At 46.1% G+C, this 23241-nt stretch overlaps 2 protein-coding genes across 2 annotated transcripts in view; one reads left to right on the top strand and one right to left on the bottom strand.

The window, feature by feature from the left end:
- LOC149363982 (cytochrome P450 4V2-like) overlaps positions 1-23241 on the top strand; it is a 284143-nt gene that overhangs the window by 9292 nt on the left and 251610 nt on the right. The window lies entirely within an intron of this gene.
- Positions 3121-22781, bottom strand: LOC149363990 (carboxypeptidase M-like). The gene is made up of 9 exons (XM_089570011.1): positions 22092-22781; positions 18375-18611; positions 12762-12859; positions 11935-12107; positions 8819-9006; positions 7147-7326; positions 6826-6978; positions 4309-4451; positions 3121-3464 (listed from the first exon to the last, which is right to left on the bottom strand). The coding sequence occupies exons 2-9, from the start codon at positions 18586-18588 to the stop codon at positions 3351-3353; spliced, it is 1263 nt and encodes a 420-aa protein (XP_089426137.1). The 5' UTR covers positions 18589-18611; positions 22092-22781; the 3' UTR covers positions 3121-3350.

Here is a 23241-nt window from a genome sequence, read left to right as displayed (position 1 = left end):
TGTCGCCATGCTTTTTACACCTCGTTGAACATGGCCGCCCGCTCGTAGTGGCATCTTGCAGCGCGGGCGGCGTATTCCCTAGTTTCAGTATGCGCGTGCACCTATCAACTGATCCATCGCAGGCTATGCATGGGCTGCTTAAAACGCACGTGAGCCATTTCTTGCCCAAATAGCAGACGTCTACATCTGAGCCTCAAGAAGGCGCACATAAAACACGCTTTCGAGTGCACGTATCCCAGGCGAATTTTCAAGGCCAAATAAATCGGTCTTTCTTTACACCTCATCGAAATGTCTAATCGGTAAACTATATTATCCCATATATTCTTTGCAAAGACGTTTCTAAGACATTATGTGCTACCTGGGCTGGTCCCACCAGCAGCTATATATACCAACGTCTTCAACCTCAACAATCCCGCACGCTTTCAGGCATGGGAACTATATGACCGATACTTCGCTATGGTCCTGCCATCAGATTTACTATGTTAAATAACGCCCTACCAAAATATCCATACAGTATTTAATATGAAAATTACCTCCTAAAACGAGCGTCACCATTTTTGGCGCGCATCCATGAAGTTTTAAGAGCTGCTGTGCTCGTAAGAGACCAGAAGAGCAAGTTGCTGGGATAGTTGGTGCTGTTGCATAAAAGAGTTCGTAGTGGGGATAAATAACAGACCAAGTGCTGTAAATTTTCACCACCAATGCATTCTTTATTTTTTACCCAATATTCTGGTTGTGAAACAAAAGCAGCAAGGCGTCATAAACGTAAAATTATTCAGTGCATGATCTTTCACTCGAATCACGTCAGTGGAATGCTGTGTGCCGACGATTTGCTGTTACGCATTAGCTGGAGCGCCACATTTTGTATTATCGGAATACTTTAGAATTACATTTTTTGGTTCTTTGGGCTGCAGTAGGCCGTTCTGGGGAGAAAATATCAAAGCCGGGAACTCGAATCCTTCCATAGCGCGCCAGCAGCTCCTCTCTAACCGCGCAATGCTGTCTCCATCCCGTTTTGTTGTGTGAAGACATAACGCACACATATTTCTGAGGTCAGGATCATCACCTGCGTTACGCTGCTTCAATCCCGCAACGCCATTTGTGCTCATGAAGGCATCTGCGAAGGTTTCCTAGACTATCACTTAACGAGGTTCTGCTTTACTTTCTTCTCGCCTTCGTTGCCGCTTGCTTCGCTCAGATCGTAAAAAAAAAAAAAAAAGAATATGCGGACGCTTGCATTGGAAGCAACGTTGGTGCTACATGTTTATTTGTCAGCGTCTTCTTTCATCGCATGCAAATGTTGCTATTCTCATCGCACCTTTATTTGCACGCACAGAATCGTGCGCGAGTGAGTCCTACGAGAACCTGTTCCAACCTTCTTGTTTCGCTCTTTGCCGGTACCGCCCTCCCTTCTTGTTTTTCTGTTTTTACTTTTCGCGCCGCAGTTACGTGGCAGTGGGACGTCGTACCTTTCACGACCAGTCAGCGATTTTTGTGACAGACGCACGACGCCATCAGTGGGTTGTATCTCACTCTTTCTGTAGGGAAATTTTGAGAGACACGATGCCTGATGCGGCATAGTTGAGAGTAGCACTTAGAAGCGTGCAGAAATTTGAACAAGAGGGTAAGGTTTACTGTACAGCTCCTCGCCAGCTTATTGATGGAAATACGCAGAAATTCAGCAACCTAGCAATAAAGTTAGACTTTTGTCGACAAAAAGGACATTCAGCAAGGAACTGCACTGCTGGCTGCACGACATAAAAGGGAGAACAGCCCGTACAAGACAGTGGAAGTTCCAGGAACCTTTCCGAAGGAAGAATCTGGAGGAGTCAGAGCCAACTTCGAGTACCAGGTTATCTTTTACTTGTAAGGCATACAGATAGACACAGGCAACGTGACGCAAACCCACGGCTAGACGCACTTGACATAGAATGTGAAATGTATGGCGCCATCCCAATACGTAACTCGAACGCCGCACGTGTCCGTTGTCTCCTCTCGACGCGGTTGCTTAACCAAAAGCACTGAGCGTTCATCCTTTCCCTATGGTGTATTTATCGCTAGCGTTGCGAAATGACCGCGTATCCTATCTGTGCTAGCTTACTGGCAGCGCTTACTTGCGTCCTTTAACGGTTCACGCAATCCTTCCGTGTGCGCCCTCAGATAAAGCCAATCTTACAGCGTCATTTTATGGCGAAAGTACCGTTCGCTAGTCGGGCGATAACTGAGCCGACGTGAAGAGCCATGTGAAGAGAGCTTATGCCGGTGTGGAAAGGAGCTGCAGTTCGCCGTTTGAGATTGCGAATTCAAATCGATGTTGCTCAGGCTGCACACAGAAAACGGTGTCCTACTGAGAGCTGCAGTATAGCCATTTTTTAAAGGCGCCAATTTCTGAACAACACAAAAGGAAGCGCACGGGCTCCAGCGAAGGATTTTCGCTCCTTTAAATTCGGAGCCTATAATTAGGATACTTCCATGCAATGTTTATTGAGAGTATAAATAGTTTCTGCTCTTTCTGGATGAGTCGAGGTTTTTTGGGCGGCAAAAGACGAGTTTATAGCGGAGATAATTGCACTTAAAGCATTTTACGCCTCTAGATTTAAACTCGTGACGTCACGACCTCAAAGAACTCTGTGATCACCATTTGGAAGTGAACGGCGGTGTGACCTAGCTACCATCCCTTATAAAATTGGTCTATAGACAGTCTGTAGACTTCTTATTGACTCTATTGACTTCCTATAGATATTGCTTTTTGTCTATTCATAGTCTATAGATTGTCTATTAACAAAAGTCTACTAAAAGTGTATGGCTATAAATCCATAGATTGTCTATAGACTGTCTATGGCATTTGTATTGCCTATAGACTCTTCTATAGGATTTCTCTATAGACAGAAGTCTATAGACTTTCTATTATAGACTTTCTATAGACTGTCTAAAACTTTTGTGTAAGGGCTAGCTAGCCGAAAGGATCCGCGAACGAAAACCTGTGATGAACTCATCGCAGTTTGCTTTTGAAGAAGGCCGAAGATGGCGATACCTGTTTTGGTATTATTGACGTTTATTTATTTTATAAAAACTCCTCTTTCACTGAATTCTCTTTGTCACTCTTTATTTGTCCTCAGTTTCCCTTTACAGATATTCGACGCACAACAATATGACTCAACATTTCAACATGACGAACTAGCATGAGCACCGTTTCGTTCCGAACGATTGTTTTGTACTGCTTTGTAAATGCCGCTGAGGTGCATCCAAACACACTCAAAAATAGCGTCACAGTGTCCGCCACCTTGCCATCACACCCGGCGTGTGGTTGTCTACGCTGTTTTCCCCCAAGATCCGGTTCAGCGCAACAGCTATTCCGACTTTAATTCTTCGCGCTTTGACTTGAGTGTCACGTTGAGAACGGTGAATCGCTCTTCTGGCACGCTGAAGTCCACGTCGGCATCGTAGAATCCCTGTGCAGAAACCTGCATAAAATGCGACAGAACATGGTGTTGACGATGCAAATGGCTGATGATCTGCATCAGGCTTCCGTACGATTACTGGCTGGAATGATAGAGCTTAGGCTTATTTCGTGCAGATAGTTTGGTAGCATGTGGGAACCACAAGGCTTCACGGGCGCCCTCAACCACGTGCCGCTGTAAGCTGTGGGCTGACAAACGTCGGTGTAGGAACACTCCGACCGAGTCCTGTGGCGAAGTGTAGGTATGCCTTCGCTACGCTCGGCGGTGACGTGGATGTTGTGAAGAAGCAACTTCGTAAATGGGGCCTGGAAACGTCTTCCTGCGACGTTCCCGCTTTTCTTGTCTGCGGCGTATTCTTCCTCCGACTCTCTGCGTTTCTAACACAGTGTAAAATGTCGCGCCAACACCGGCCTCAGCCTATAGTGCACATCCATGACCCAGTGCTACGTGAATAACGCATCCGATGACCAGCCAAGGAAACGCAAACGCACTGTTTTATAGTCCTCTTGCTCTTTACGACTCGTTTAGGATTACTTTGTCTTTTGCCGTTTTAATTATACAGATAATTACAGAGGACTGAGTGCGTGTTCGGTACATGACGGAAGTCAATAGGCACCGAAACCAAGGAGCATGGAGATGTTCATTAAAAATAATTTCAATCAATCAATCAATCAATCAATCAATCAATCAATCAATCAATCAATCAATCAATCAATCAATCAATCAATCAATCAATCAATCAATCAATCAATCAATCAATCAATCAATCAATCAATCAATCAATCAATCAATCAATCAATCAATCAATCAATCAATCAATCAATCAATCAATCAATCAATCAATCACCTTCAGCGTGTACGTGCCCGGCCTGAGAATCCTCCAGTACTCTCCCCTGGACGAAGTCTTAAAACTGGCTCTGCGGTTGGAGACCTTCAGGGACGCTTTAGCCACGGGATTGCCGTTTTCGTCTTTCACGATACCACGCACGCCTGCGGAGAGAGGGTTGAGTTTTGTAGAACAGCAGGCAGATTAGGTGGGGGATGAGGGGATGTGGGTATTTTGTCATTGTACAGTTTTTTGCTTGATCATTATGACAGTTCTTATCAACAATTGAGGTAAGCTCACATGGAGGCGAATGCTTTTGTCGTCTCCTTTTATTATAACGACACTGCGGAGTCTGTGCCCACTATACCCATCCGAATTCCTTAACCTCACCATCTTGCTTGAATTTTTTCTTCACACGTTGCACTCGCCAAGGGAGTAATGACATTATGTATGCACTGACGACCGCAATGCCTAATATTGATATAACTGGCTAAACTCTCCAGCAATACTGCTCGACAGACATTTTAACGTGGCTGAAATATATTTACGGACCATTCTAGACCTGGCCACTTTGATCTCCAAGCATAGCAGAACAGGGCTGTCACTAGGAACGGAATACACAAACAAAATCAGATACACTCCGCTTTAAACTACGAAATATGGCTTATGGGTGGTAGACTCTTTCAAACCAGGAGTTTATCTGTTCTAGTCACGGCAACTGTTGCCGAAGTCTGGTTCTTCCGCTTAGGATTTGATAAAGTAGCACTTCTCTAACTCTTGTCGTTCATTTTAAATCTCTTGTCTACAGCTATCTTTTTTTTTCTTTATGTCACTGGTTGTGCTGTCTTAGATCTCATCTCAAGGTTATTCGTTTTCACTACAAGTTGGGGCCACGTGCCTGAGAACTGGCAGTAGGCACCGATTACAACACTTTGTTTTATGGAACATCGATGACTCTTGTTCATGACTTAAATGTATCTGCAAAATAAAGTTGAAATGATTATTCTGAAATGATGATTCTGTCAGTGGTCACTCAGATATTCCCGTGTCTTTCAAGCGTACGTGGCAAACGACCCGGCCATTGGGTGGCGGCGACCGGACGTCACCAGTGCCTGCACATCTTAGCCAATGGCAGCCAAGGCTGAGGTCCTGACGCCAGCCAATCAATGACCGACGTTTGCCACAGACGCTTGAAAGCCGCGGGTATATCCGAGTGACCACTAAGAGAAGACCGAAAGAGCGTGAAATAAATGGACAGCTTATAGAAAAAAGGGGGAACTTTGGCTCTCTAAAGTGCTGCAAGGCGAAAGCCTTTCCTGGCACATTGTTTGGCATTGACTGCGAGACTGTTTGTGCTGTACTAGTGCTTTATTTGACCACACACTCTGACTACACATTACAACTGCACACTTTGACTGCCGACTTTGACTGCTTCTTGAGCACGAGTCTCTTTCTGCTTCGAAGAGTTCGGTTGTATCCATGGCTCTGTTCGCAGGAATTAGGTATGTAACGTGGTCACCCACGGACGCCTTACGCCCCCTGTCGGAGCGGACGACAACTGTTTTCTTAGTTATTGTGTGCTCCTAAATGGGGCGTCAGGCATCCGTGGGTGACCTCATTACTTCGAATCCGCGCACTCTGACGTCATAACCATTTCGACCCACCGAAAGGTGTGGCACCTCTGCTGACAATTTTCTGTCGACAACGATGAGGCATTAAACATTTTCGCCTTAATACGGCCTCAGACTCTGCCAACTGATGCCTGTGTTGCACGCCAAACGATTCGGCATTGACTGCGTTTACAAAAAGCCACTCAGCTTTGATAGAAACATTTGTGTCGCCAGCTTCCCACAGAAGTCACGTGAAAGAAAGCAAACAAACAAACAAACAAACAAACAAACAAACAAACAAACAAACAAACAAACAAACAAACAAACAAACAAACAAACAAACAAACAAACAAACAAACAAACAAACAAACAAACAAACAAACAAACAAACAAACAAAAACTAAGAGTGTAAAGCCTTCAGCTGCAGGAAAATTGTACGTCGATCGTATGGAAAACTTGTTCAGTGCAAGTTCAGTTGATTTCTCGAGCTCACCTACGAATGAAAGGCAGGTTAAACTTATTCAGCTGAAGTCAATGCATTTATAAAAACCCGGGGAAAAAAAAGGGACTCAGAAGAAAACACTTTGCGCAAGTAAACGCTCTGAAAACAGTCGGAACAGACAGGCACTGTTCAGTGTTATTTTTATCTGTCTCATTTTTCGTGTTGCTCTTGCACAGATTCGATATGAACCATTAGATAGTCGAAACCTATATTTTCATAGCAGAGATTAGAGTGTTTTGGTGTCGGAAACCTTCACATCACGGAGGCGATGTTCACCTTGACAGGAATGAAATGTGTAAGGTGCGGCAACGGTGTTTCACATTCCAACAGCTCGCGTTATCGCCCAATAGACAATAACACAAGTCTGTGCCCACTGCGTCAGCGGGAACGCAGCAGTCTGCGGACGGGAACGAGAGAAGCACTTGCCTTTGTGGACTTCGCCCAAGTAAGCGAGGAGTGCCTGCTTATTTTCCTCCCACAAGCGGGCGAGTTCTTGGCGAGGCGGGAACTTGCAGCAGGAGAGCTCCAGTGTCACGTCCATGCATCCTTCCCACACGTAGTTGTAGTCTGACATGCTGCCTGCATGTGTGCAAGGATGTCCCGAGACAAACACGCAGTCAACCCGGTGAAGGCGGAGCACGTTTCACTGTCACAGCCGTTTCTCTCAAATCATTGGAATCGCCTGATGAGTGCGAAACTCAACAGGCGAAGTTCTGGAGACATAAGGAACTGCTGAGCGGGACGTACCTGAGAAGTCGTACCAGGCTGCCCCATTAGTAGTGCCGTTGGGAAAGGACGGCATCCCTTCTGAAGGACAGGCATTCCCCAGGTGCATGTTGGCGTGATTGGATGCGTACACGCTGGCGAGGTGTCTGAAGACGTCGTCGTCCGGCGTCACCGAAGGCTTGCGTTCTAAGTGTGTGAACTCTGAGAGGAAGTCGAAAAAAAAATAGTTTCGTGTGCGCTTGCTTAAAGATAACTCTCCCTGCACGGATAAAGCAAGCCAGAATTCATGTAATCGTGCATTGGCGGACACAACAGTCGTGAAGACAGTGGACAACCTCCTCCGTCTCCGCCTCCCCTCCCCCCCCCCCCCCTCCCCTCCCACAAATTATTCTTCAGGGAAAGTTATGCACTTAAGGAGACGAAGCGAAAACATTGACAAAGGTCAAGAAGAAAGATAATTTACTTTAGGCGCGTAACGCATCCAGCTGAGCATCCGCGTCTGCGCCTCTTTTCTTTGTCTTCAGCACGAAGAAGTCTAACCGCCAGTTAAACCTGAAATAATCTGCTTCTCCAAGGTTCTAAATCTTTTCCGGCGTGAAAATCTGCTCGGGCCTCCCGTGTAAGCTAGAAAAAAAATTTAAGCATCGATTTACTTATTAAAAAAAAATGCTACATAGTTCCGCTAGCACAAGATGTATGATTCCTTGAGATAGGTTACCTATTAAGGCGCGAATATAGTCCAACGTAACGCAAGCGAGCGCGCGCGCGCGCGCACGCCGCGTTGCGTTGGTGAAAACAGCAACGCAACCGGCGGCTGCCAGCGTGCCCCGACGAGCCCGGCGCAGATTTGGCTCCTGCTCCAATTGCGCGCCGGCGCCGCCGACCGCGTCGACCCACAATGCATCGCGCGGAGAAAAATGGCGGATGCCAGCGCGAGCGGCGTGAGTGCGAAAATCTTTCGCACATACATTGAGCGCCGTCCCTTCTACTTGATTGCAGCTGGCGTGCATGGGTTTCGTCCTTCCCACGTGGCTGCATCTGCCGCAAAACGGGGTTTTCCTACTTCACGAAGACACCACGAGTCTTCACCACGACACATAACGGCTTCTTAGCTAGGTACGGACGTAGTACTAGCGCACATAAAGGAAAGGGTGATTTTTCTCTCTCCACTTTGTCACCTGTTATAGCCGGATAGAACTCAAGAACGAAGCGGCTTTTCCCGCTCAAAGCATCCCCTTTCCAGCCAATGGCGTCGGCCGATTCTCTTCAGCCTTCTAGCTTGACAATGCACGGAGTGGCAGATGAAAGGCGATAGCCCCCTCCTTCCATTGTCGGGGATAGTCCCCTGCCTGCACTGTATGCATTGTCACGCTAACAGGCTCAATCCCGCCGCGGTGGGTCAGTGGTTACGGCACTCGGCTGCTGACCCGAAAGACGCGGGTTCGATCCCGGCCGCGGCGGTCAAATTTCGATGGAGACGAAATTCTAGAGGCCCATGTAATGTGCGATGTAAGTGCACGCTAAAGAACCCCAGGTGGTCGAAATTTCCGGAGCCCGGCGTCCCTCATAGCCTGAGTCGCTTTGGGACGTTAAACCCCATAAACCAATCATCGGTGAGAGCCGCTGGTCATGCAGACATCTTCTAAGAACCTGAAAGAGGCAGCCGTGTAACGATGCATCGCCGAGTGCGTACCGATGTCGGTGGCTTCGTCGTAAGGGTAGCTGGCGACCACCACGCCCCCATGGAAAGTCGCAGCCAGCACGAAGGGAATCTGCTGACTCCATCGCCTCATCGCCTCGGTCTCCGGCTGCTCCTCGTCCTTCTGCGCGAGGTAGCGGTTCGGGAAGTTGCGGTTCAGGTCCAGGCCGCGGGCGTTCTCCCTGCGTCCCGGTAAGCGCCCCGTGTTATAGGTTAAGAGGGGAGAGAACTTGTGCTGATAGAGACATCGTTAAAGTGGTGCTTTAAGACAATGCGAACTTGGAATCAAGTCCAAGCTCACTGTAAAGCCGTATTCTATGTAGGAGCCCGTATACTTCAACGGTAGGTTCACTGGCAGTCTGCTCAGTGAGTCACATTGATTAAATGATCGTAGCAAAAACTTTATGGATGGAGCTATTTCTGAGCTCTAAGTAAGAACGGTAACCGCAGTGAGGCTCTGTCGAGTTCATATATTTTCTTGTATCTCGCGATTCAGCGGAAAAACTGCTTCCAGCGGAAAATTTGCTTGCCTTTTAAGTTTTTAGACTTGTGCTTTATGCCGTTTTAAGAAACATGTTAAAGAAGTTTTCCTTTTTTTTTTTCTGAGAATGCCTTTTCACATGTATAATGTGCTCTTTAAATAAGATGTTATAGTTCTCTTTGAATCTTCCTCTGTGTGCTGTGCCGGTGCTCGCACTGCATTGTCTGAACAAGTGTCAACTTCTGGGAGGGGGGGGATGGGGGGGATGGCGCTTTGTCAGGCATCTCACTGCCTTTTCGCCATTCTCCCAGACACTTGTACCTGTCTGAATAAACTTCTTATCTTATCTTATCTTATCTTAAATACATATCCGTTCAATTTTTACCATCACCCTGGAAACTTAGTGTCATCGCCAGAGAACGCATGAAGTATCTGCTCACAAAGAACGGAAACGAAGTTCACTGCCGCCTAGCAAGCGTTGGTACGTTTCCGATTTTCTGTCTAGAGACTCCGGGGCCGCAACCTTCGGTTTTCTGTTTTAGTACAACACAAGTCAAGTGACTTGGTCAGAGAATGACAGGCAGAAGTTTCGTTTCTTCAAGAAAACGTATGTCAGAAACTCAGATAAGTGCACGAGATAAATGAGAGGATTATGCAGCAGGTCAGGATTCTGGTACAGCATGTATGACACGCGTGTTGAGGTCTTGATCTTACTTAACGGGAGGGCAGGTGCCATCCACCGAGTTGTTCCCTGGCAGTCGCGAATGTGCTGCAGCGTTTTCGTTGAAAACAGTATAGCTGCATCGGATTGCTAATCGGGCATATAACTCGCTCTCATCTTTCCCGCTCCACGGACTCAATCGGCCGCTCGCACCGCTTGGCAGTTCCTTTACATGCTCGCTTATCGCCTGATTAAACCGTTATCCACGCGGCGCTCTTCACTTATTGACGCGGATATGCAAAACACCGGTAATGCGTAAGCCTTCGATGAAAGCCGCTTTCACCACGACGCAACACCAGCCTATCGGGTAAATGGAGGGATATCTTTGTCCCCGGAAGAGCATGGAGATAAGGGCCGAAGAGGTTTTCCAACACATGTCCACCTAAAAAAAGGCCCATGCCCATTGTGTTGGTACAGTCTCGTGCTCACTGACGTAGCGGTTTCCTCCCGAGCTACGAAGTTCCGACATTTTTTTTTTGTCATTCGCCAGGCCCTTCGCGCTGCTTCAGTACTTACCCGTTTTTGTTATCATGGCGCTCGTGGAGGAGTGTCGACCTTGGAATACAGGGGTCAAAGGTTACCCACTCTTAACTGCCGGTTCACTGGAGGCAGAGCTTCGTAGGGGCGAGCTCTCACCAAAGTTTTGCTGAAACCTAGTACACGCCTCCTATGGGCTTTCCGTGATTAGGTTAAAAAATGGAGGAGGCGCCTAAGTTCCGCCTTAAGGGTATGTCGGGATAGCGCGATGGGTTATTTGCAATATACGCAGAAGGTCGTTCTCTACTTTACATTCGTAGATCCCTGGGAGTCATCATACCTCTCCCGGCGCAGTGGTGCAGCGGTTAAAGGGAAACTGCATATGTTTTAGAAATCAACGAGCGTAAGAGGGTCGAATGTGTGAAATCTGCAGGTAAAGCATGGGAAGTCTTTTTGGGCTAGCATTTGAAATAGTCAAGTAATCGCCGATTAAAATCCGGACGCCCATCAAGCTTCTCCGCATCGCACAACGCCAAGTGGGGGGGGGTGCATGATGACGTCATCGAAGGTATCGGTACATTTCCAACGCACAAACGCCTGTTTTGAACGAAGAAAAACCAACGCCACCGAAGGCAAACCCTGCCGAGAGTTTTTTGGCTGCGTCTAACGAGTCAGGGCAGGGTGTGGTTGACGACAGCGGTAATTTGAAATCATACCTTTCATGACGTCACGCTTAGTTTCCCTGCACTTCTCCGGTGCATTGAGAAGAAGCGCGAAATTCAATCGTCGATTACGTCACTATTTTAAACTCTAGTGCGAAAACACTTGGCATGCTTTACCTACAGCCTATATATATTTGAATCCTTGAATATAACAAAATTCTCAAAAAGTGCTGCAGTTGCCCTTTAAGCGATGCGCCATTGCCCTGCGATGGCAGGGGCTCTTGGCGGTGGGCTTTGTGCGACCCAGATTGCTCTTCCCGAGATTTCAATCATAAATTTTTCTGCCTCCGAGGTTGCTCTCTGGGCACCACGTGCCCGAGTCATGCTCGTGATTTTTCGCTGACAACACCGACAACGCCGACGCCAGATTTTCAAGGTAGCAGGGCCTCTAACGCTACCGCGTTAAAACGATTGGCAATGCAGCCACGCCCTTATAAAAATGGTCTATAGACAGCCTATAGACTTCTTAACTCTATTGCCTTCCTATAGATATTTCTTTTTGTCGATTCAGTCTATGGACTGTCTATTGACAAATGTCTTCTAAAAGTGTACAGCCATAAATCTATAGATTATCTATAGACTGTCTATAGCATTTGTGTTGCTTATAGACTGCTCCCTAGGATTTGTCTATAGAGAGTCTATAGACTTTATAGACATAAGTGTATGTGCAGTCTACAGACTGTTTAAACAAATTTTTGTGAGGGCGTACCGTCCTTGGAAGCTTTTGCAGACGCCCTCCTTGGACATCGCGAATCCGTCGGGGTTCATGCTGGGCATGATGTGGATGCGCGTGTCGTCCAACAGGTGTCGCACGTACGGGTCCACTTCGTAGCGAGTCAGCAGGTGCGAGATCAGGTACACCATCATCTGGCGGCCCACCGTCTGAGCAGTAAACGCATGCGCGGTGGTTGAAAAGGCTGTCTGGAAATTCACTTCTTCGGTGCAGGTGTACGACCTGAATTCTGACCTCTCTGTCTCGCCACTTAGAAGAGCAAAAAACGCTTGTACAGTTAAGACTGCGATTAGAGGGCTTGAGCCTTCTTACAAGTTTTCACGAGTAGACTGCTCTTCTCGGTCTCACATGGCCCTACCGGCATTGTTTTACACTTATCTAAGCTATATAGCTTAAAGACCTGTGAAAAAAAAAGAAACGTCAATTTTAAAGCTCAAAAGCGCGTCCCAACTGACCCTCGCAGTTAGTTCTCATCACAGCTTGGTAAAAGGAACCGGAGCATGGCTTTCATCCTCTTTCGGCTCAGTAATACAGATCAAGTTGAAGGCTAACACCAGTTCTTACTTGTTTGACATCACTCTTCCTTCACGCACCCGTGATAATGAAAGTATCTTGCAACGGTTAGTGAACTGCTAGAAACATCTCTGCAACGTTGTTACAGTGCCAAGCAACCTGACCACTTCGTCACAGCCTTGCTTCGTTCAGCGATTCTTACTCTGGGGACGATTCAGCTGAATAAGATAGTACAGTGCCGCAATGGAATGCGACGCAACAGCAGAAAGAGGATCTGCTACAGGACTTACCTCGTCACCGTGTATGTTGGCAACGTATTTTACGTTGGGCTTCAGCAGCGGCTCCTCGTCCGGGTCCTTGGTGACCAGGAGAACCCAGAGGTCACGTCCTGCAACACGAAGAGAGTTGTTGCACTAAATGCTGAAGTCATACTGAAAGTTAAGCACTCTGCTCGTTCACGGTAATTTGCCATTCGATCCCGGCATACTCATGCAAAACCGGAGTAAGAACAACGAATATTTTTTTTTGGTTCTATGCTCATATTGAGCGCGGCCGCATGCTTAGTCGTATTGGACACCGAATTTCGCGCAAATTTATATTTTCTCTTTGTTTGCATCCGTCCCGTCCCGTTGCTAAATGTGAGTGCGAACCAGAGAACAAGCGGAAATCGCTCCCTTGCAGCTATAGTCCCTCTAAAGGCCTATTTCTGACGTTGGGGTGTGTATTTGGCCATCTTTGATTTACAAGCCTTGCGAGTACAAAGAGCTATCTTGGCTGCTAACTCCTATTTAAGCGGTAGAGCACCGGACGCGTAATTCGGAGGTCGGGGGTTTGGATCCCACCGGCGGCATGTGGTTGTTTTTTCTTCTGCTTTTCTAATCAATTTGCTTTAAGCGATAACATATTCAGAAATATTATAAATTGATCAACACCACAAAATAAAGAAATTAATCAAAAATTCCCTGTGCCCCTTGGTTTCTGTGGCTGTTGGCTTCTCTCATATTTATAACGAGCCCCTCATTCCCCTTCCCTTGTTTGCTTAATTTCTTAGCGAGGGCCTCGGTTCTGGCAGCCTTGACGCCATAGGAAGCATAAGAGGGTTCTCACACAGCTTCCGCCCTCGCCGTTCGATGACGTTGTGCGTCACATCAGCGGTAACTCAAGACGTGCCACGTCCGCCGCTTAAGAACGTGGGTGGCGCTGGTGAACACTCCCAAGGTTAGGTTATTTGTAAACATAAATACCCCCGAAAGCAGAAGATTTGACTGCCGTCGCCGTAGCTCAGCGGTAGAGCACCGGACGCGTAATTCGGAGGTCGTGGGTTCGGTTCCTACCGGCGGCATGTGGTTGTTTTTTCTTATGCTTTTCTAATCAATTTGCTTTAAGCGATAACATATTCAGTAATATTCTAAATTGATCAACACCACAAAATAAAGAAATTAATCAAAAATCCCCTGTGCCGTTGGTTTCTGTGGCTGTTGGCTTCTCTCCTATTTAATGGGTGTGTTAAGGACGGTGATCGAGAGTACATGACCATGTTTTGTTTTTCAGTGGAATTTTATATGTGATGGGCAAATGTGTCGACAGAAAGGAATGAGCCTTAGTTTTGCAAGAAACCTTTAGTTTTTTGGGAAAATGTCATACACCAAAAATGGGTGAAAAGGTCTCTTTCGCAATTTCGCGAAATCGCAAGTTTGTTTACCCTCAGAACCAAAAATAGGATATTGTCACGTAGTGGTGACTGCAGTCCGGCGAACAGGAAAACAGCGAGAATGGCTTCTAAACGAAACTCTTTACTCGGGCTTACTTGCGCCCGCAAAGAACTGAATCACACGGCGGCGGCGTAGCAACAAGCGTGCTCGGCGGTCGGCAAACAGAATGCCCGCCGCTCTCAGCCACGCTCTTTTTAAAGCTGATAGCGAACTTTCGAGATAAAGCTTTAAAAGTTACTAAAACAGTCTAGCACAATGTAGACTCGCCTCCGCCTGGATGCTATCAACCGAGATAAATCAAGGCGCGTCTTGCATCTCAAACAAAGCGATAAAGCGGTGTGCCGGCAGCTTTGAAGAATAAACTAACAAACACTACAACCATTCGCGGCAACATTGCGGAACCTGAATAATTTTTCCGCAATTATATGATAGCTTATCTGTGAGCAGGAGTAACAAAAAAAAATTTGAATCTAGGAACTTTGCAGCGAAAACATCGCAAACGTCCCTTAAAAAGTTATGCGTGCCAAGAGTAGCACTTTTCAGGACGATAGTAGCACAAGAACGTGTAAGGGCTTTGCGCTGAAATTCTTCCTCAGTATATATAGCGCTCCTTTATATTAGGGTGAGGGAAAATTCGTGCTTCAAGAAGGGAAGTGCTTTTCTATTTAAGTGTTTAAATGTTTTGGAATTTAAATGTTTTGAAAAATGGCAAACTTTTACTGATTCAGAAACAAACACCATCGATGATTTTTTGAAACTTTACCTGAAAGAACTTTAGTACATGGTAATTCTACATCAGGAATAAAGTGTAGTATCACTTTGTATTAAACTATAAAACAAATTCCTAATTGAGACCATGTTTTGTGAAGTTAGCATTGCTGGATATTGTAAATTATAAAAAGTAACGGTCATGAATCCGACTACGAAATAAGTGCACGAGGTTACACTTTAGTTAGCATGATGGCACAATATCAGCAAATACATTGGAACCTTGTTTTTGGTTGTCTCTTTGTGAATAAATCAAACTGTAAATAAGTTTGCGCCTTCCCGTGGATTCTACAAGCCTATCTAATTCAAATCAGAACTCTGCCGCACTTCAAGGGTATTTCATGACAATTTGGCTTGCGATCAAATTTTTAAAACGCCTAGATCAAACTTTCGCAGCCTTTTGATGAAGCGTAGCCCCTTTAATAAAACGTATACCAAAAGAGAGTTGACTGACGCGCTAGTTGGTTTTCAGCCATTATATTCATCTCATTTTGCGCATAACACACAACTTAAGCGTTTCAGCGAACATTTAAAAAATTTTCGAAAATAGGCTTTTTGGGGTAAAAATATGAATTTTGCGGAATGGTATTACCAGTGCTGGCGGGCACCAGAACATCGGAGAATCGCTTAAGCTGGTTAGCTAATTTTTAATGACTAAATTTTTAACTATCACAGATAGGCAACCGGTTGCAATTAGAGATTTGTAGCCAATCGTTAGTGATAGCCATATCGGTTTTTAGAGTTTCGAAAATGCGATTGCCCTTGGCGCTGCTGCTCGACAAAATTTGGCTTTTTTGACTAGTTACGTGCACTGGAGGGGCTACTTTGCCTGCACGCTTTCGAAGGCGCATGCATTTTCGTGCGATGCAGCCAAATTTAGTCGAGCCACAGCGGCGAGGGTCATCGCGTTTTCTAAATTCTGAAAACTGATATGGCTATAGTACTAACGACCTGCTACAGATTTCTAATTGCAACTAGGCGCCTAACTGTGCTAGTTAAAATCTTTAATATTAAAAATTAGTTAACCAGCTTACTACTTCGGCGTTCGTCAACACTGGTAATACTATGCCTCAAAAGCCATATTTTTACCCCAAAAAGCCTTTTTTTGAAAATTTGTGAAATTGTTTGCTGAAACACCCCGTATGTTCGCTGACTTGCGCAGACGCCACCGTACAAGGGTTACAAGGTATCTTAGAAATGCGCACGCAGAAATTTTACAGAGGAGGTGCGAAAGAGAATAGATTTGTCACTGACACAATCTTTCTTGTCCCGCTTTTCTGATTAAATAAGCCCCCAATGTTTCGCGAGTGGTTTTTTGCCCACCATTAATTTTCCTCAAAAGCGACTCAGTCACAGCCACAGCGACCAACTCAGGGAAACCAGCTGAAAACGACCTCTGCAACTGATGATCAAAACTTGCTTGCATTTAATGGACACACGATCTCCGAAGCGCTCATTCCAAGCAGAGCGTTGCTATGCCTCTCTTTACTATTTTTGAATGGGCCGAGTCGTAAGGCAAGAGCTCTGTCTCTCTCTCTCTCTCTCTTTTTGCACGAGAGCAATACGCCCAGCAGACATGTCTTTTCTTTGAATCGTTTACGTAAATCGAAAAACTGAAGCTTTCTTTCCTAAGGAAGCTCATGAGTATAAGTGAGCCCTTTTCCGAGTTGATTAAAAGCTTTTAATGCACTCTTTCGTGTACCGTCTTTGGAAAACGAGCAGTGCTTATTCAAAACAATAGGAACGACTATATGGACGAATTCCTAATTCTTTTGAATAAGCCGATTCAAAAACAGTAAAGAGATCATACCCCTCCTGGCGCAGTGGTACAGCGGGTAAGCGATGCACCACTGCCCTGCGATGGCAGGTGCTCCCAGCGGTGGGCCTTTTGGGGCCCAGATTGCTTTTCCCGAGCGACCAATCATTAATTTAACTGCCACCTGCCACGGTGGGCAGCTCGCTCCCTATCCGGTGGGCAGTTTGTGATGACGTCACGAGGTCACGTGACCTAGGTGGCCCAGCTATCTCGTAGCTACATAGAGTTTCTTACTATTACCTAGAGGGAAAGCTGGCAGCCCGTCTATGGGAGTTTGCATGGCGACCCCTCGAGACCACTTCAGCCACCATGGGCGCTCAAAGCATCATGGGGCGGTGAGCTACTTGTTGCAGAACTGCAACTTTTGGCCACAAAATAATGCAAAAATAAGCGCTATTTAATAACTACAAACGTCCTAACATTCAATATCTTGTCTAATGATTGCAACAAACGAGCAGAAAAGCATTTAAGTGCAAAGTTTGCCCAAAATTCGAGACGACTCGCTCTCCTATTGGCCTAGTAATGAACACTATAAAAACTAATATTTCGTACTTAACAGGCGCACTTTTAAAAGTAAATATGTTTTCAAAAAAGATGTTGTTGCTTAAATACTATAAGAGGTTTTTTAGTGGCATTTATTAGCGTCGTGTGTCGTCGCGTTTTCACTACTATGGGTTTTGCTCACTGCGTTCGCGCGAAAGTCGTCTGCGCACACACGAACAGCGTTTTCGGAATGAAACGTCTCAGTAGTGCCACTCCGTGTTCCCGAAAAACTACGATTGTCCCGCAACAAGTAGCTCACCGCCCCATGATGCTTTGGGCGTCCATGGTGGCTGAAGCGCAGCGCCGCCAGCTTTCCCTCTAGGTAATAGTAAGAAACTCTATGCGTAGCTAGGCTGTTCTCTGCAAGACTAACTGAACTACAGACCTGCACATATGGCATTGCTCCAGCGCGCATGTTCTAGTTCATGCCTTTTGCCGCTAGGATAGAAACATTACGGGTGGCGTGGCGCTATATACACCTGTTGAGAAAATGGCCTCCTCCATTGTTTCACTTCAAACAAGGCAGTTTTGTCGTTTGTCCACGTAGTCATTATCATCCATTTATCTATGCTAGGCAAGGTGGTGCCGACAAAAAGAAAGCGGACAAAAAGGGAGATGCTTTTTATACTTTTCCAGAGCGAAATAAGTCGTTATTATGGCTATTTTCATTGCTGATGTCAAGATAGCAGAGAAAGACAAAACAAACGTATTAAATAGAGTGCAAAAAATGGCAAACGATGATGATCATAATAGCAGACGAACAAGTCAACCGAGCGCCCTCAACGGCCAAAAAGCTAACGAAAGTTGGCGCACGCTGCTCCATAGGACCCTGCCAAGTGTGCAGGTCTGTAGTTCAGTTGCTCTGGTTCTCTGTGCACCACCTGCCAGTGTCATGGTCGCGATTTTTCGCTTACAGCGACGACAACGCCGCCGCCGGATTTTCTCGGCAACGGGACCTTGAACGCTATTGCGTTAAAAAGCCATAAAACGATCTTTGCTGAGAACTAAAATTTAATAGACTTCTCTTCAGTGTCTCAGATGCAGTGCCTCTCATGCACACGTACCTTCCACGGATTTCCCGATCCTGTAGAGCCGAGTAAACTTGGGGTAGTTGGCGCTGACCTTCTTCAGGAAGGCGGTCATCTGCTCGTGATTGTAGTAGGTGAGCTCCTCCGGGGTACCCTCTCCCGTGGAAGCAACTGCCTGCACGACCACTGCGCGCAGCCAGAACACGAGCAGTAGGGGCAGAGCAGACGCGAACAGACTGCGGCACCCCATCGCGACGGGCGTTCTAGCTTCTCCTGCACACAGAAAGAGGGAATGCTGGTGAAGCACGGCACGCTATTGCGCATCATTCATCCAGCTTGTGCTGTAATAGTGCTGTGTGAGCGGAACACTTCTACAGTCGGATGCAACCATAGAGTTTCTTACTATTACCTAGAGGGAAAGCTGGCACGCTGCACTTCAGCCGCCATGGACGCCCAAAGCATCATGGGGCGGTGAGCTACTTGTTGCGGAACAGTAGTATTTTTTTTGGGAACACGGAGTGGCTTTACTGAGATGTTTCATTCCGAAAACGCTGTTCGTGTGTGCGCAGACGACTTTCGCGCGAGCGCAGTGTGCAAAAGCCATAGTAGTGAAAACTCGACGACACACGACGCCAATAAAAGGTTTTACTCTTCCGAAATGCCATTAAAAAACCTCTTAAAGTATCTAAACAACAACATTTTTTTTAAAAACATATTTACTTTTAAAAGTGCGCCTGTTAACTACGAAATATTAGTTTTTTTAGTGTTCATCACTTGGCGAATAGGAAAGCTAGTCATCTCTTATTTTAGGCAAACTTTGCACTTAAATACTTTTCTGCTCGTTTGTTGCAATCATTAGACAAGATATTGAATGTTAGGACGTTTGTAGTTATCAAACAGCTTTATTTTTCTATTATTTTTTGGCCAAAAGTTGCAGTTCCGCAACAAGTAGCTCACCGCCCCATGATGCTTTGAGCGCCCATGGTGGCTGAAGTGGTCACGTGGGGTCTCCATGCAAACTCCCATAGACGGGCTGCCAGCTTTCCCTCTAGGTAATAGTAAGAAACTCTATGGGTGCAACTGAAGAACGAAGCGGCCAGTTCACCTCGAAGGAGGACCTCCGACCAATGGCGTCGACGGATTGTCATGACGTCGCGGTTAATCTGCGGTTAATCCTAAGTCACACTGGATTACTCTCCTGCCATGCTAGCGTCACACGAGATTAATTACGGATTAACCGCAACTTCGTGACAGTCGGTGAAAGCTGTTGGCTGGAGGCCACCCGTTATGGGCACTTTGTATTTCCATTCTTCAGTTGCATCCGACTTATAAGCGAATTTATGTATACAGGGTGTTTCACCTAACATGAACCAAATATCAGAAACAACTGCTCGCCGTAGCCGGGCAAAACCAACGACATATTGTTTCCTATCGTTTGGCGCTCCTCAGGATAGGTTGGTTTATTGGGGTTTAAGGTTCCAAAGCGACTCAGGCTATGAGGGACGCCGTAGTGAAGGGCTCCTGAAATTTCGACCACCTGGGGTTCTTTAATGTGCACTGACATCGCACAGTACACGGGCCTCCAGAATTTCGCCTCCATCGAAATTCGGCCGCCGCGGCCGGGATCGAACCCGCGTCCTTCGGGCCAGCAGCCGAGTGCCGTAACCACTGAGCCACCGCGGCGGGGCTCCTCAGGATATTTTGAAATTCCTCTTAACTAGTTAATTAGTGATGAGTAATTATGTAAATTTTCTATCATTCAAGTTAGGGTCACGTGCGCTCCCTTAAGTTGTAGAGGAAGTTAAGGAAGAACTGATCAAGTTTTTTGCAACAACGTGTCTCCTACGTGGTCCTTTTTTTCCAGCATTTAAAGAAAGCCCGCTAAATATTTAAAAAAATCCGCGTGACTGCGCTTATGCTCTACCATATTCCAGCGCTCACAACCGTGTTTTGAACGGACGAAGCGTGCGCGCTGACCGCGCCCAAATGAGCGGTTCGACAGGCTGCGAAATGACAAAAATAAAAAAGAGTAGGCTACATTGAAATATGCGAATCCATTGCTTTCCCTTCCTTTTTTATTTTGCATATGCGATGGTTCGATCGTGGTTCAATAGAAGCTCCGTCTGAATTGGCTCTCGGTGGCCTGCTTATCACTTATCGCAGATTCCATGTTCTGGGAGAACGTGCTGACGCATTTTCAGGACTATGTTGAGAGTGGCGTCGGCCGTTCACTACGAGACGGTCAGCACGCCCGCTTCGTTCACGCATGACGCGCTTGGAAGCGCTACAATACGGTAGCGCAAGAGCGCAATCACGTTTTTTTTGTTCATATTTCGCGGGCTTTCTTTAAATGCCGGAGAAAAGGGCCGCGTAGAAGATATGGCTTGGTTTGGCTTATGGGGTTTAACGTCCCAAAGCGACTAAGGCTATTAGAGACGCCGTAGTGAAGGGCTCCGGAAATTTCGACCACCTGGGGTTCTTTAACGTGCACTGATATCGCACAGTACACGGGCCTGTAGAAGTTCTCCTTCAAAGAAATTCAACCGCCGCGGCCGGGATCGAACCCGCGCCTTTCGGGCCAGCAGCCGAGCACCATAACCCCTGAGCCACCGCGGCGGCGTAGAAGATATGTTACTTGAAAAAAACTGGATAGGCTGTTTAGCAACCCCCTCTACAAAGAAACGAAACGCAAGTGACACTAAAAGGAATATTATTTTTTGGACAACTAATCTAAGGCAATTAACTAATTAAGCTGCATTTAAGAATACTCTGAGGAGCACGACACGACGGGAGACAATATTGTGATGGACTAGAAGACGATCCCTAGAAGACCCACCTTGTGACCCCAACTTCGTCTTCGCCTCGAGTCCTAACACTGGATGACACCACCCTCCTTTTAACAAAAAAGGAACACCTCCGGCGCCGCACACGTGCTCTAATTCCTCCGTGTGCGGTAACCCTCCCCCGTGGTCTTACCCGTGCAGAGGAGGTTGCGCTTCGGAGGATCCGGGTCGGGGTTGCCCTAACTCCGGCCGTTACACGAAAGTGGCCGCAATTCGAAGGTGTATTTCCCCGCCCCGGGTGTCCAGTCTGCAAGAACAGAAATCTTGAGGCCGACATTCACCACGTGCTGTGGGTTTGCCCGGCGCTGAAGCCTACAAGAATTCGGCACCTGGCGGCAGCGGGTCTTTCGCCCGATAACAGTGCTTCATACACCGCTTGGACACAAGGACCTCATCATCGTTCACTGCTCGATTTCATTAGATCAGCGATCCTTTACTCATTTATTTAGGCATCCTCATTTATCATTACATGCCGTTTTATGCCCTGAGGCAATAAACATCGCATTAAAAAAAAAAAGACGATCAAGCCGGCAGTGGCGCGGGCAGGAGGGCTCGTGCTAGGCCCGCAGCCATTAAAGATCGTATCATCGCCATCTGTTATCACGTCTAGTTCTTCGGCTTGCCGTCGCGCAACAATATGTTCTCAGTTTGACCCAGCTCCGGTGCGTCATTTTTTAAAAATCTATGGTTCAAGTTACGTGAAACACCCTGTATATGACTTCATAAATAAATGTACACTCTGGTTTAAGGTCCTGATGTTTATAATTTTGAGGCGTTGCATGCAGTTTCTAGAGTAATTTGATTTTTAAATTTGAAAGAAAAGTGAGCAGAAGAAGAAAGAAAAATCGGAAAGGAACGAGAGAAGAAAGAAATGAGTGGTGGAAATCAAAGCAAGCAAACAGAAACTCACCTCCGCGAATGAAAGCCGGCGAAAATGTCAGCTATAAGGTTTTGACGTTTGTTGTAAGATGATTGACTATTGGGGCTCAAGCTAAGTTCTGGCTCTCGTGTTGTAGGTCGGTTGGTTTTCTCCCGCCGTTGATGCTGCTGTGTAGCATGAGTGAAGCTCGGTGTTTTTATGCTTGAGCGAATTGCTGTAGGCGTGCCTAACGGATTTTAGAGGCGTTGCTTCGATTGAGAACTACTTCACGAATATCCTTATCCGTGCGCACGACTATAGATAAGGCTGCCAAGGACAATGAACAGGGGCTGCCCCTCCGCTTACGCATCAGCAGAACTTGCCCTCATTAGACGACGACCGCTGTATCAGCATGCACGTATTTGTTGTGCGTTTGATTGCACGTCGCTTTATCCTTCCTTTGTTCAATTCAGAGAATCCCATCGTACGATTATTTCAAGGCAAGAACAAGTGAACCTTGAGCACCTATGCCTGTCTCGAAAAATGAAAAAAATGATTCATCTTGAAAGAAGGCGGTGAAGGTGTGACGTAAGAGCTGATCTTTAGTTGCTGATCAATGTTCTACAGGTCTGAACTAATTTGAGGTCGAAATCGAGGTTCATTCTTAGAAATGCTGCTGTCGTTTTTGAAGCACGACCAGCGTTAGTGTGAGCGCTGTTTACCAACACACCCGCGGTCTGTTCTTGAAAAACAAAATCTTCCAATAGTTATGGTTTGGACTGAAGTTGGCATCACTGAACCCCGTGCAGTTAATGATTTTTATTCTTTTGTTCAACGCTTAGCTTCAGGCATTTCTTGGTAGTTAAACTGTCATTTATGTTATCGCTATATATTGTTATATTGCTGATTGTTATATATATATATATATATATATATATATATATATATATATATATATATATATATATATATATATATATATATATAAGCGGAAATGGAGTTGTTACTTGTAAATGTGTCGTAAAAATTTCCGGACAGGACAGTGTTTGAAATAGTTGTTTAAATGTGCAGATATATGTAGGTTTAAAAATATTCATTCTCGTTTAATTCCTTCCATGACACTGCAGACTTCCTCACTCCTGTTGACTGTGTTTGCGTGAAAATAATTGCGGTTCCTATGGTATCCAGAATTAGTCAAATA

Source organism: Amblyomma mixtum, chromosome 2 (genome assembly GCF_055824585.1).
Source record: "Amblyomma mixtum isolate Tamu chromosome 2, ASM5582458v1, whole genome shotgun sequence".
NCBI lineage: Eukaryota > Metazoa > Arthropoda > Arachnida > Ixodida > Ixodidae > Amblyomma > Amblyomma mixtum.
This window is presented reverse-complemented; position numbering and strand designations above follow the sequence as displayed.

What these genes read in the sequence shown, in the direction of transcription:
- LOC149363990 (XM_089570011.1), bottom strand. Translation starts at nt 18,588, where the DNA reads ATGGGGTGCCGCAGTCTGTTCGCGTCTGCTCTGCCCCTACTGCTCGTG. An exon ending in GATCGGGAAATCCGTGGAAG is followed by an intron (nt 12,860 to 18,374) that starts GTACGTGTGCAT and finishes TTCGTGTTGCAG; the next exon opens with GACGTGACCTCTGGGTTCTC. An exon ending in CCAACATACACGGTGACGAG is followed by an intron (nt 12,108 to 12,761) that starts GTAAGTCCTGTA and finishes TTTACTGCTCAG; the next exon opens with ACGGTGGGCCGCCAGATGAT.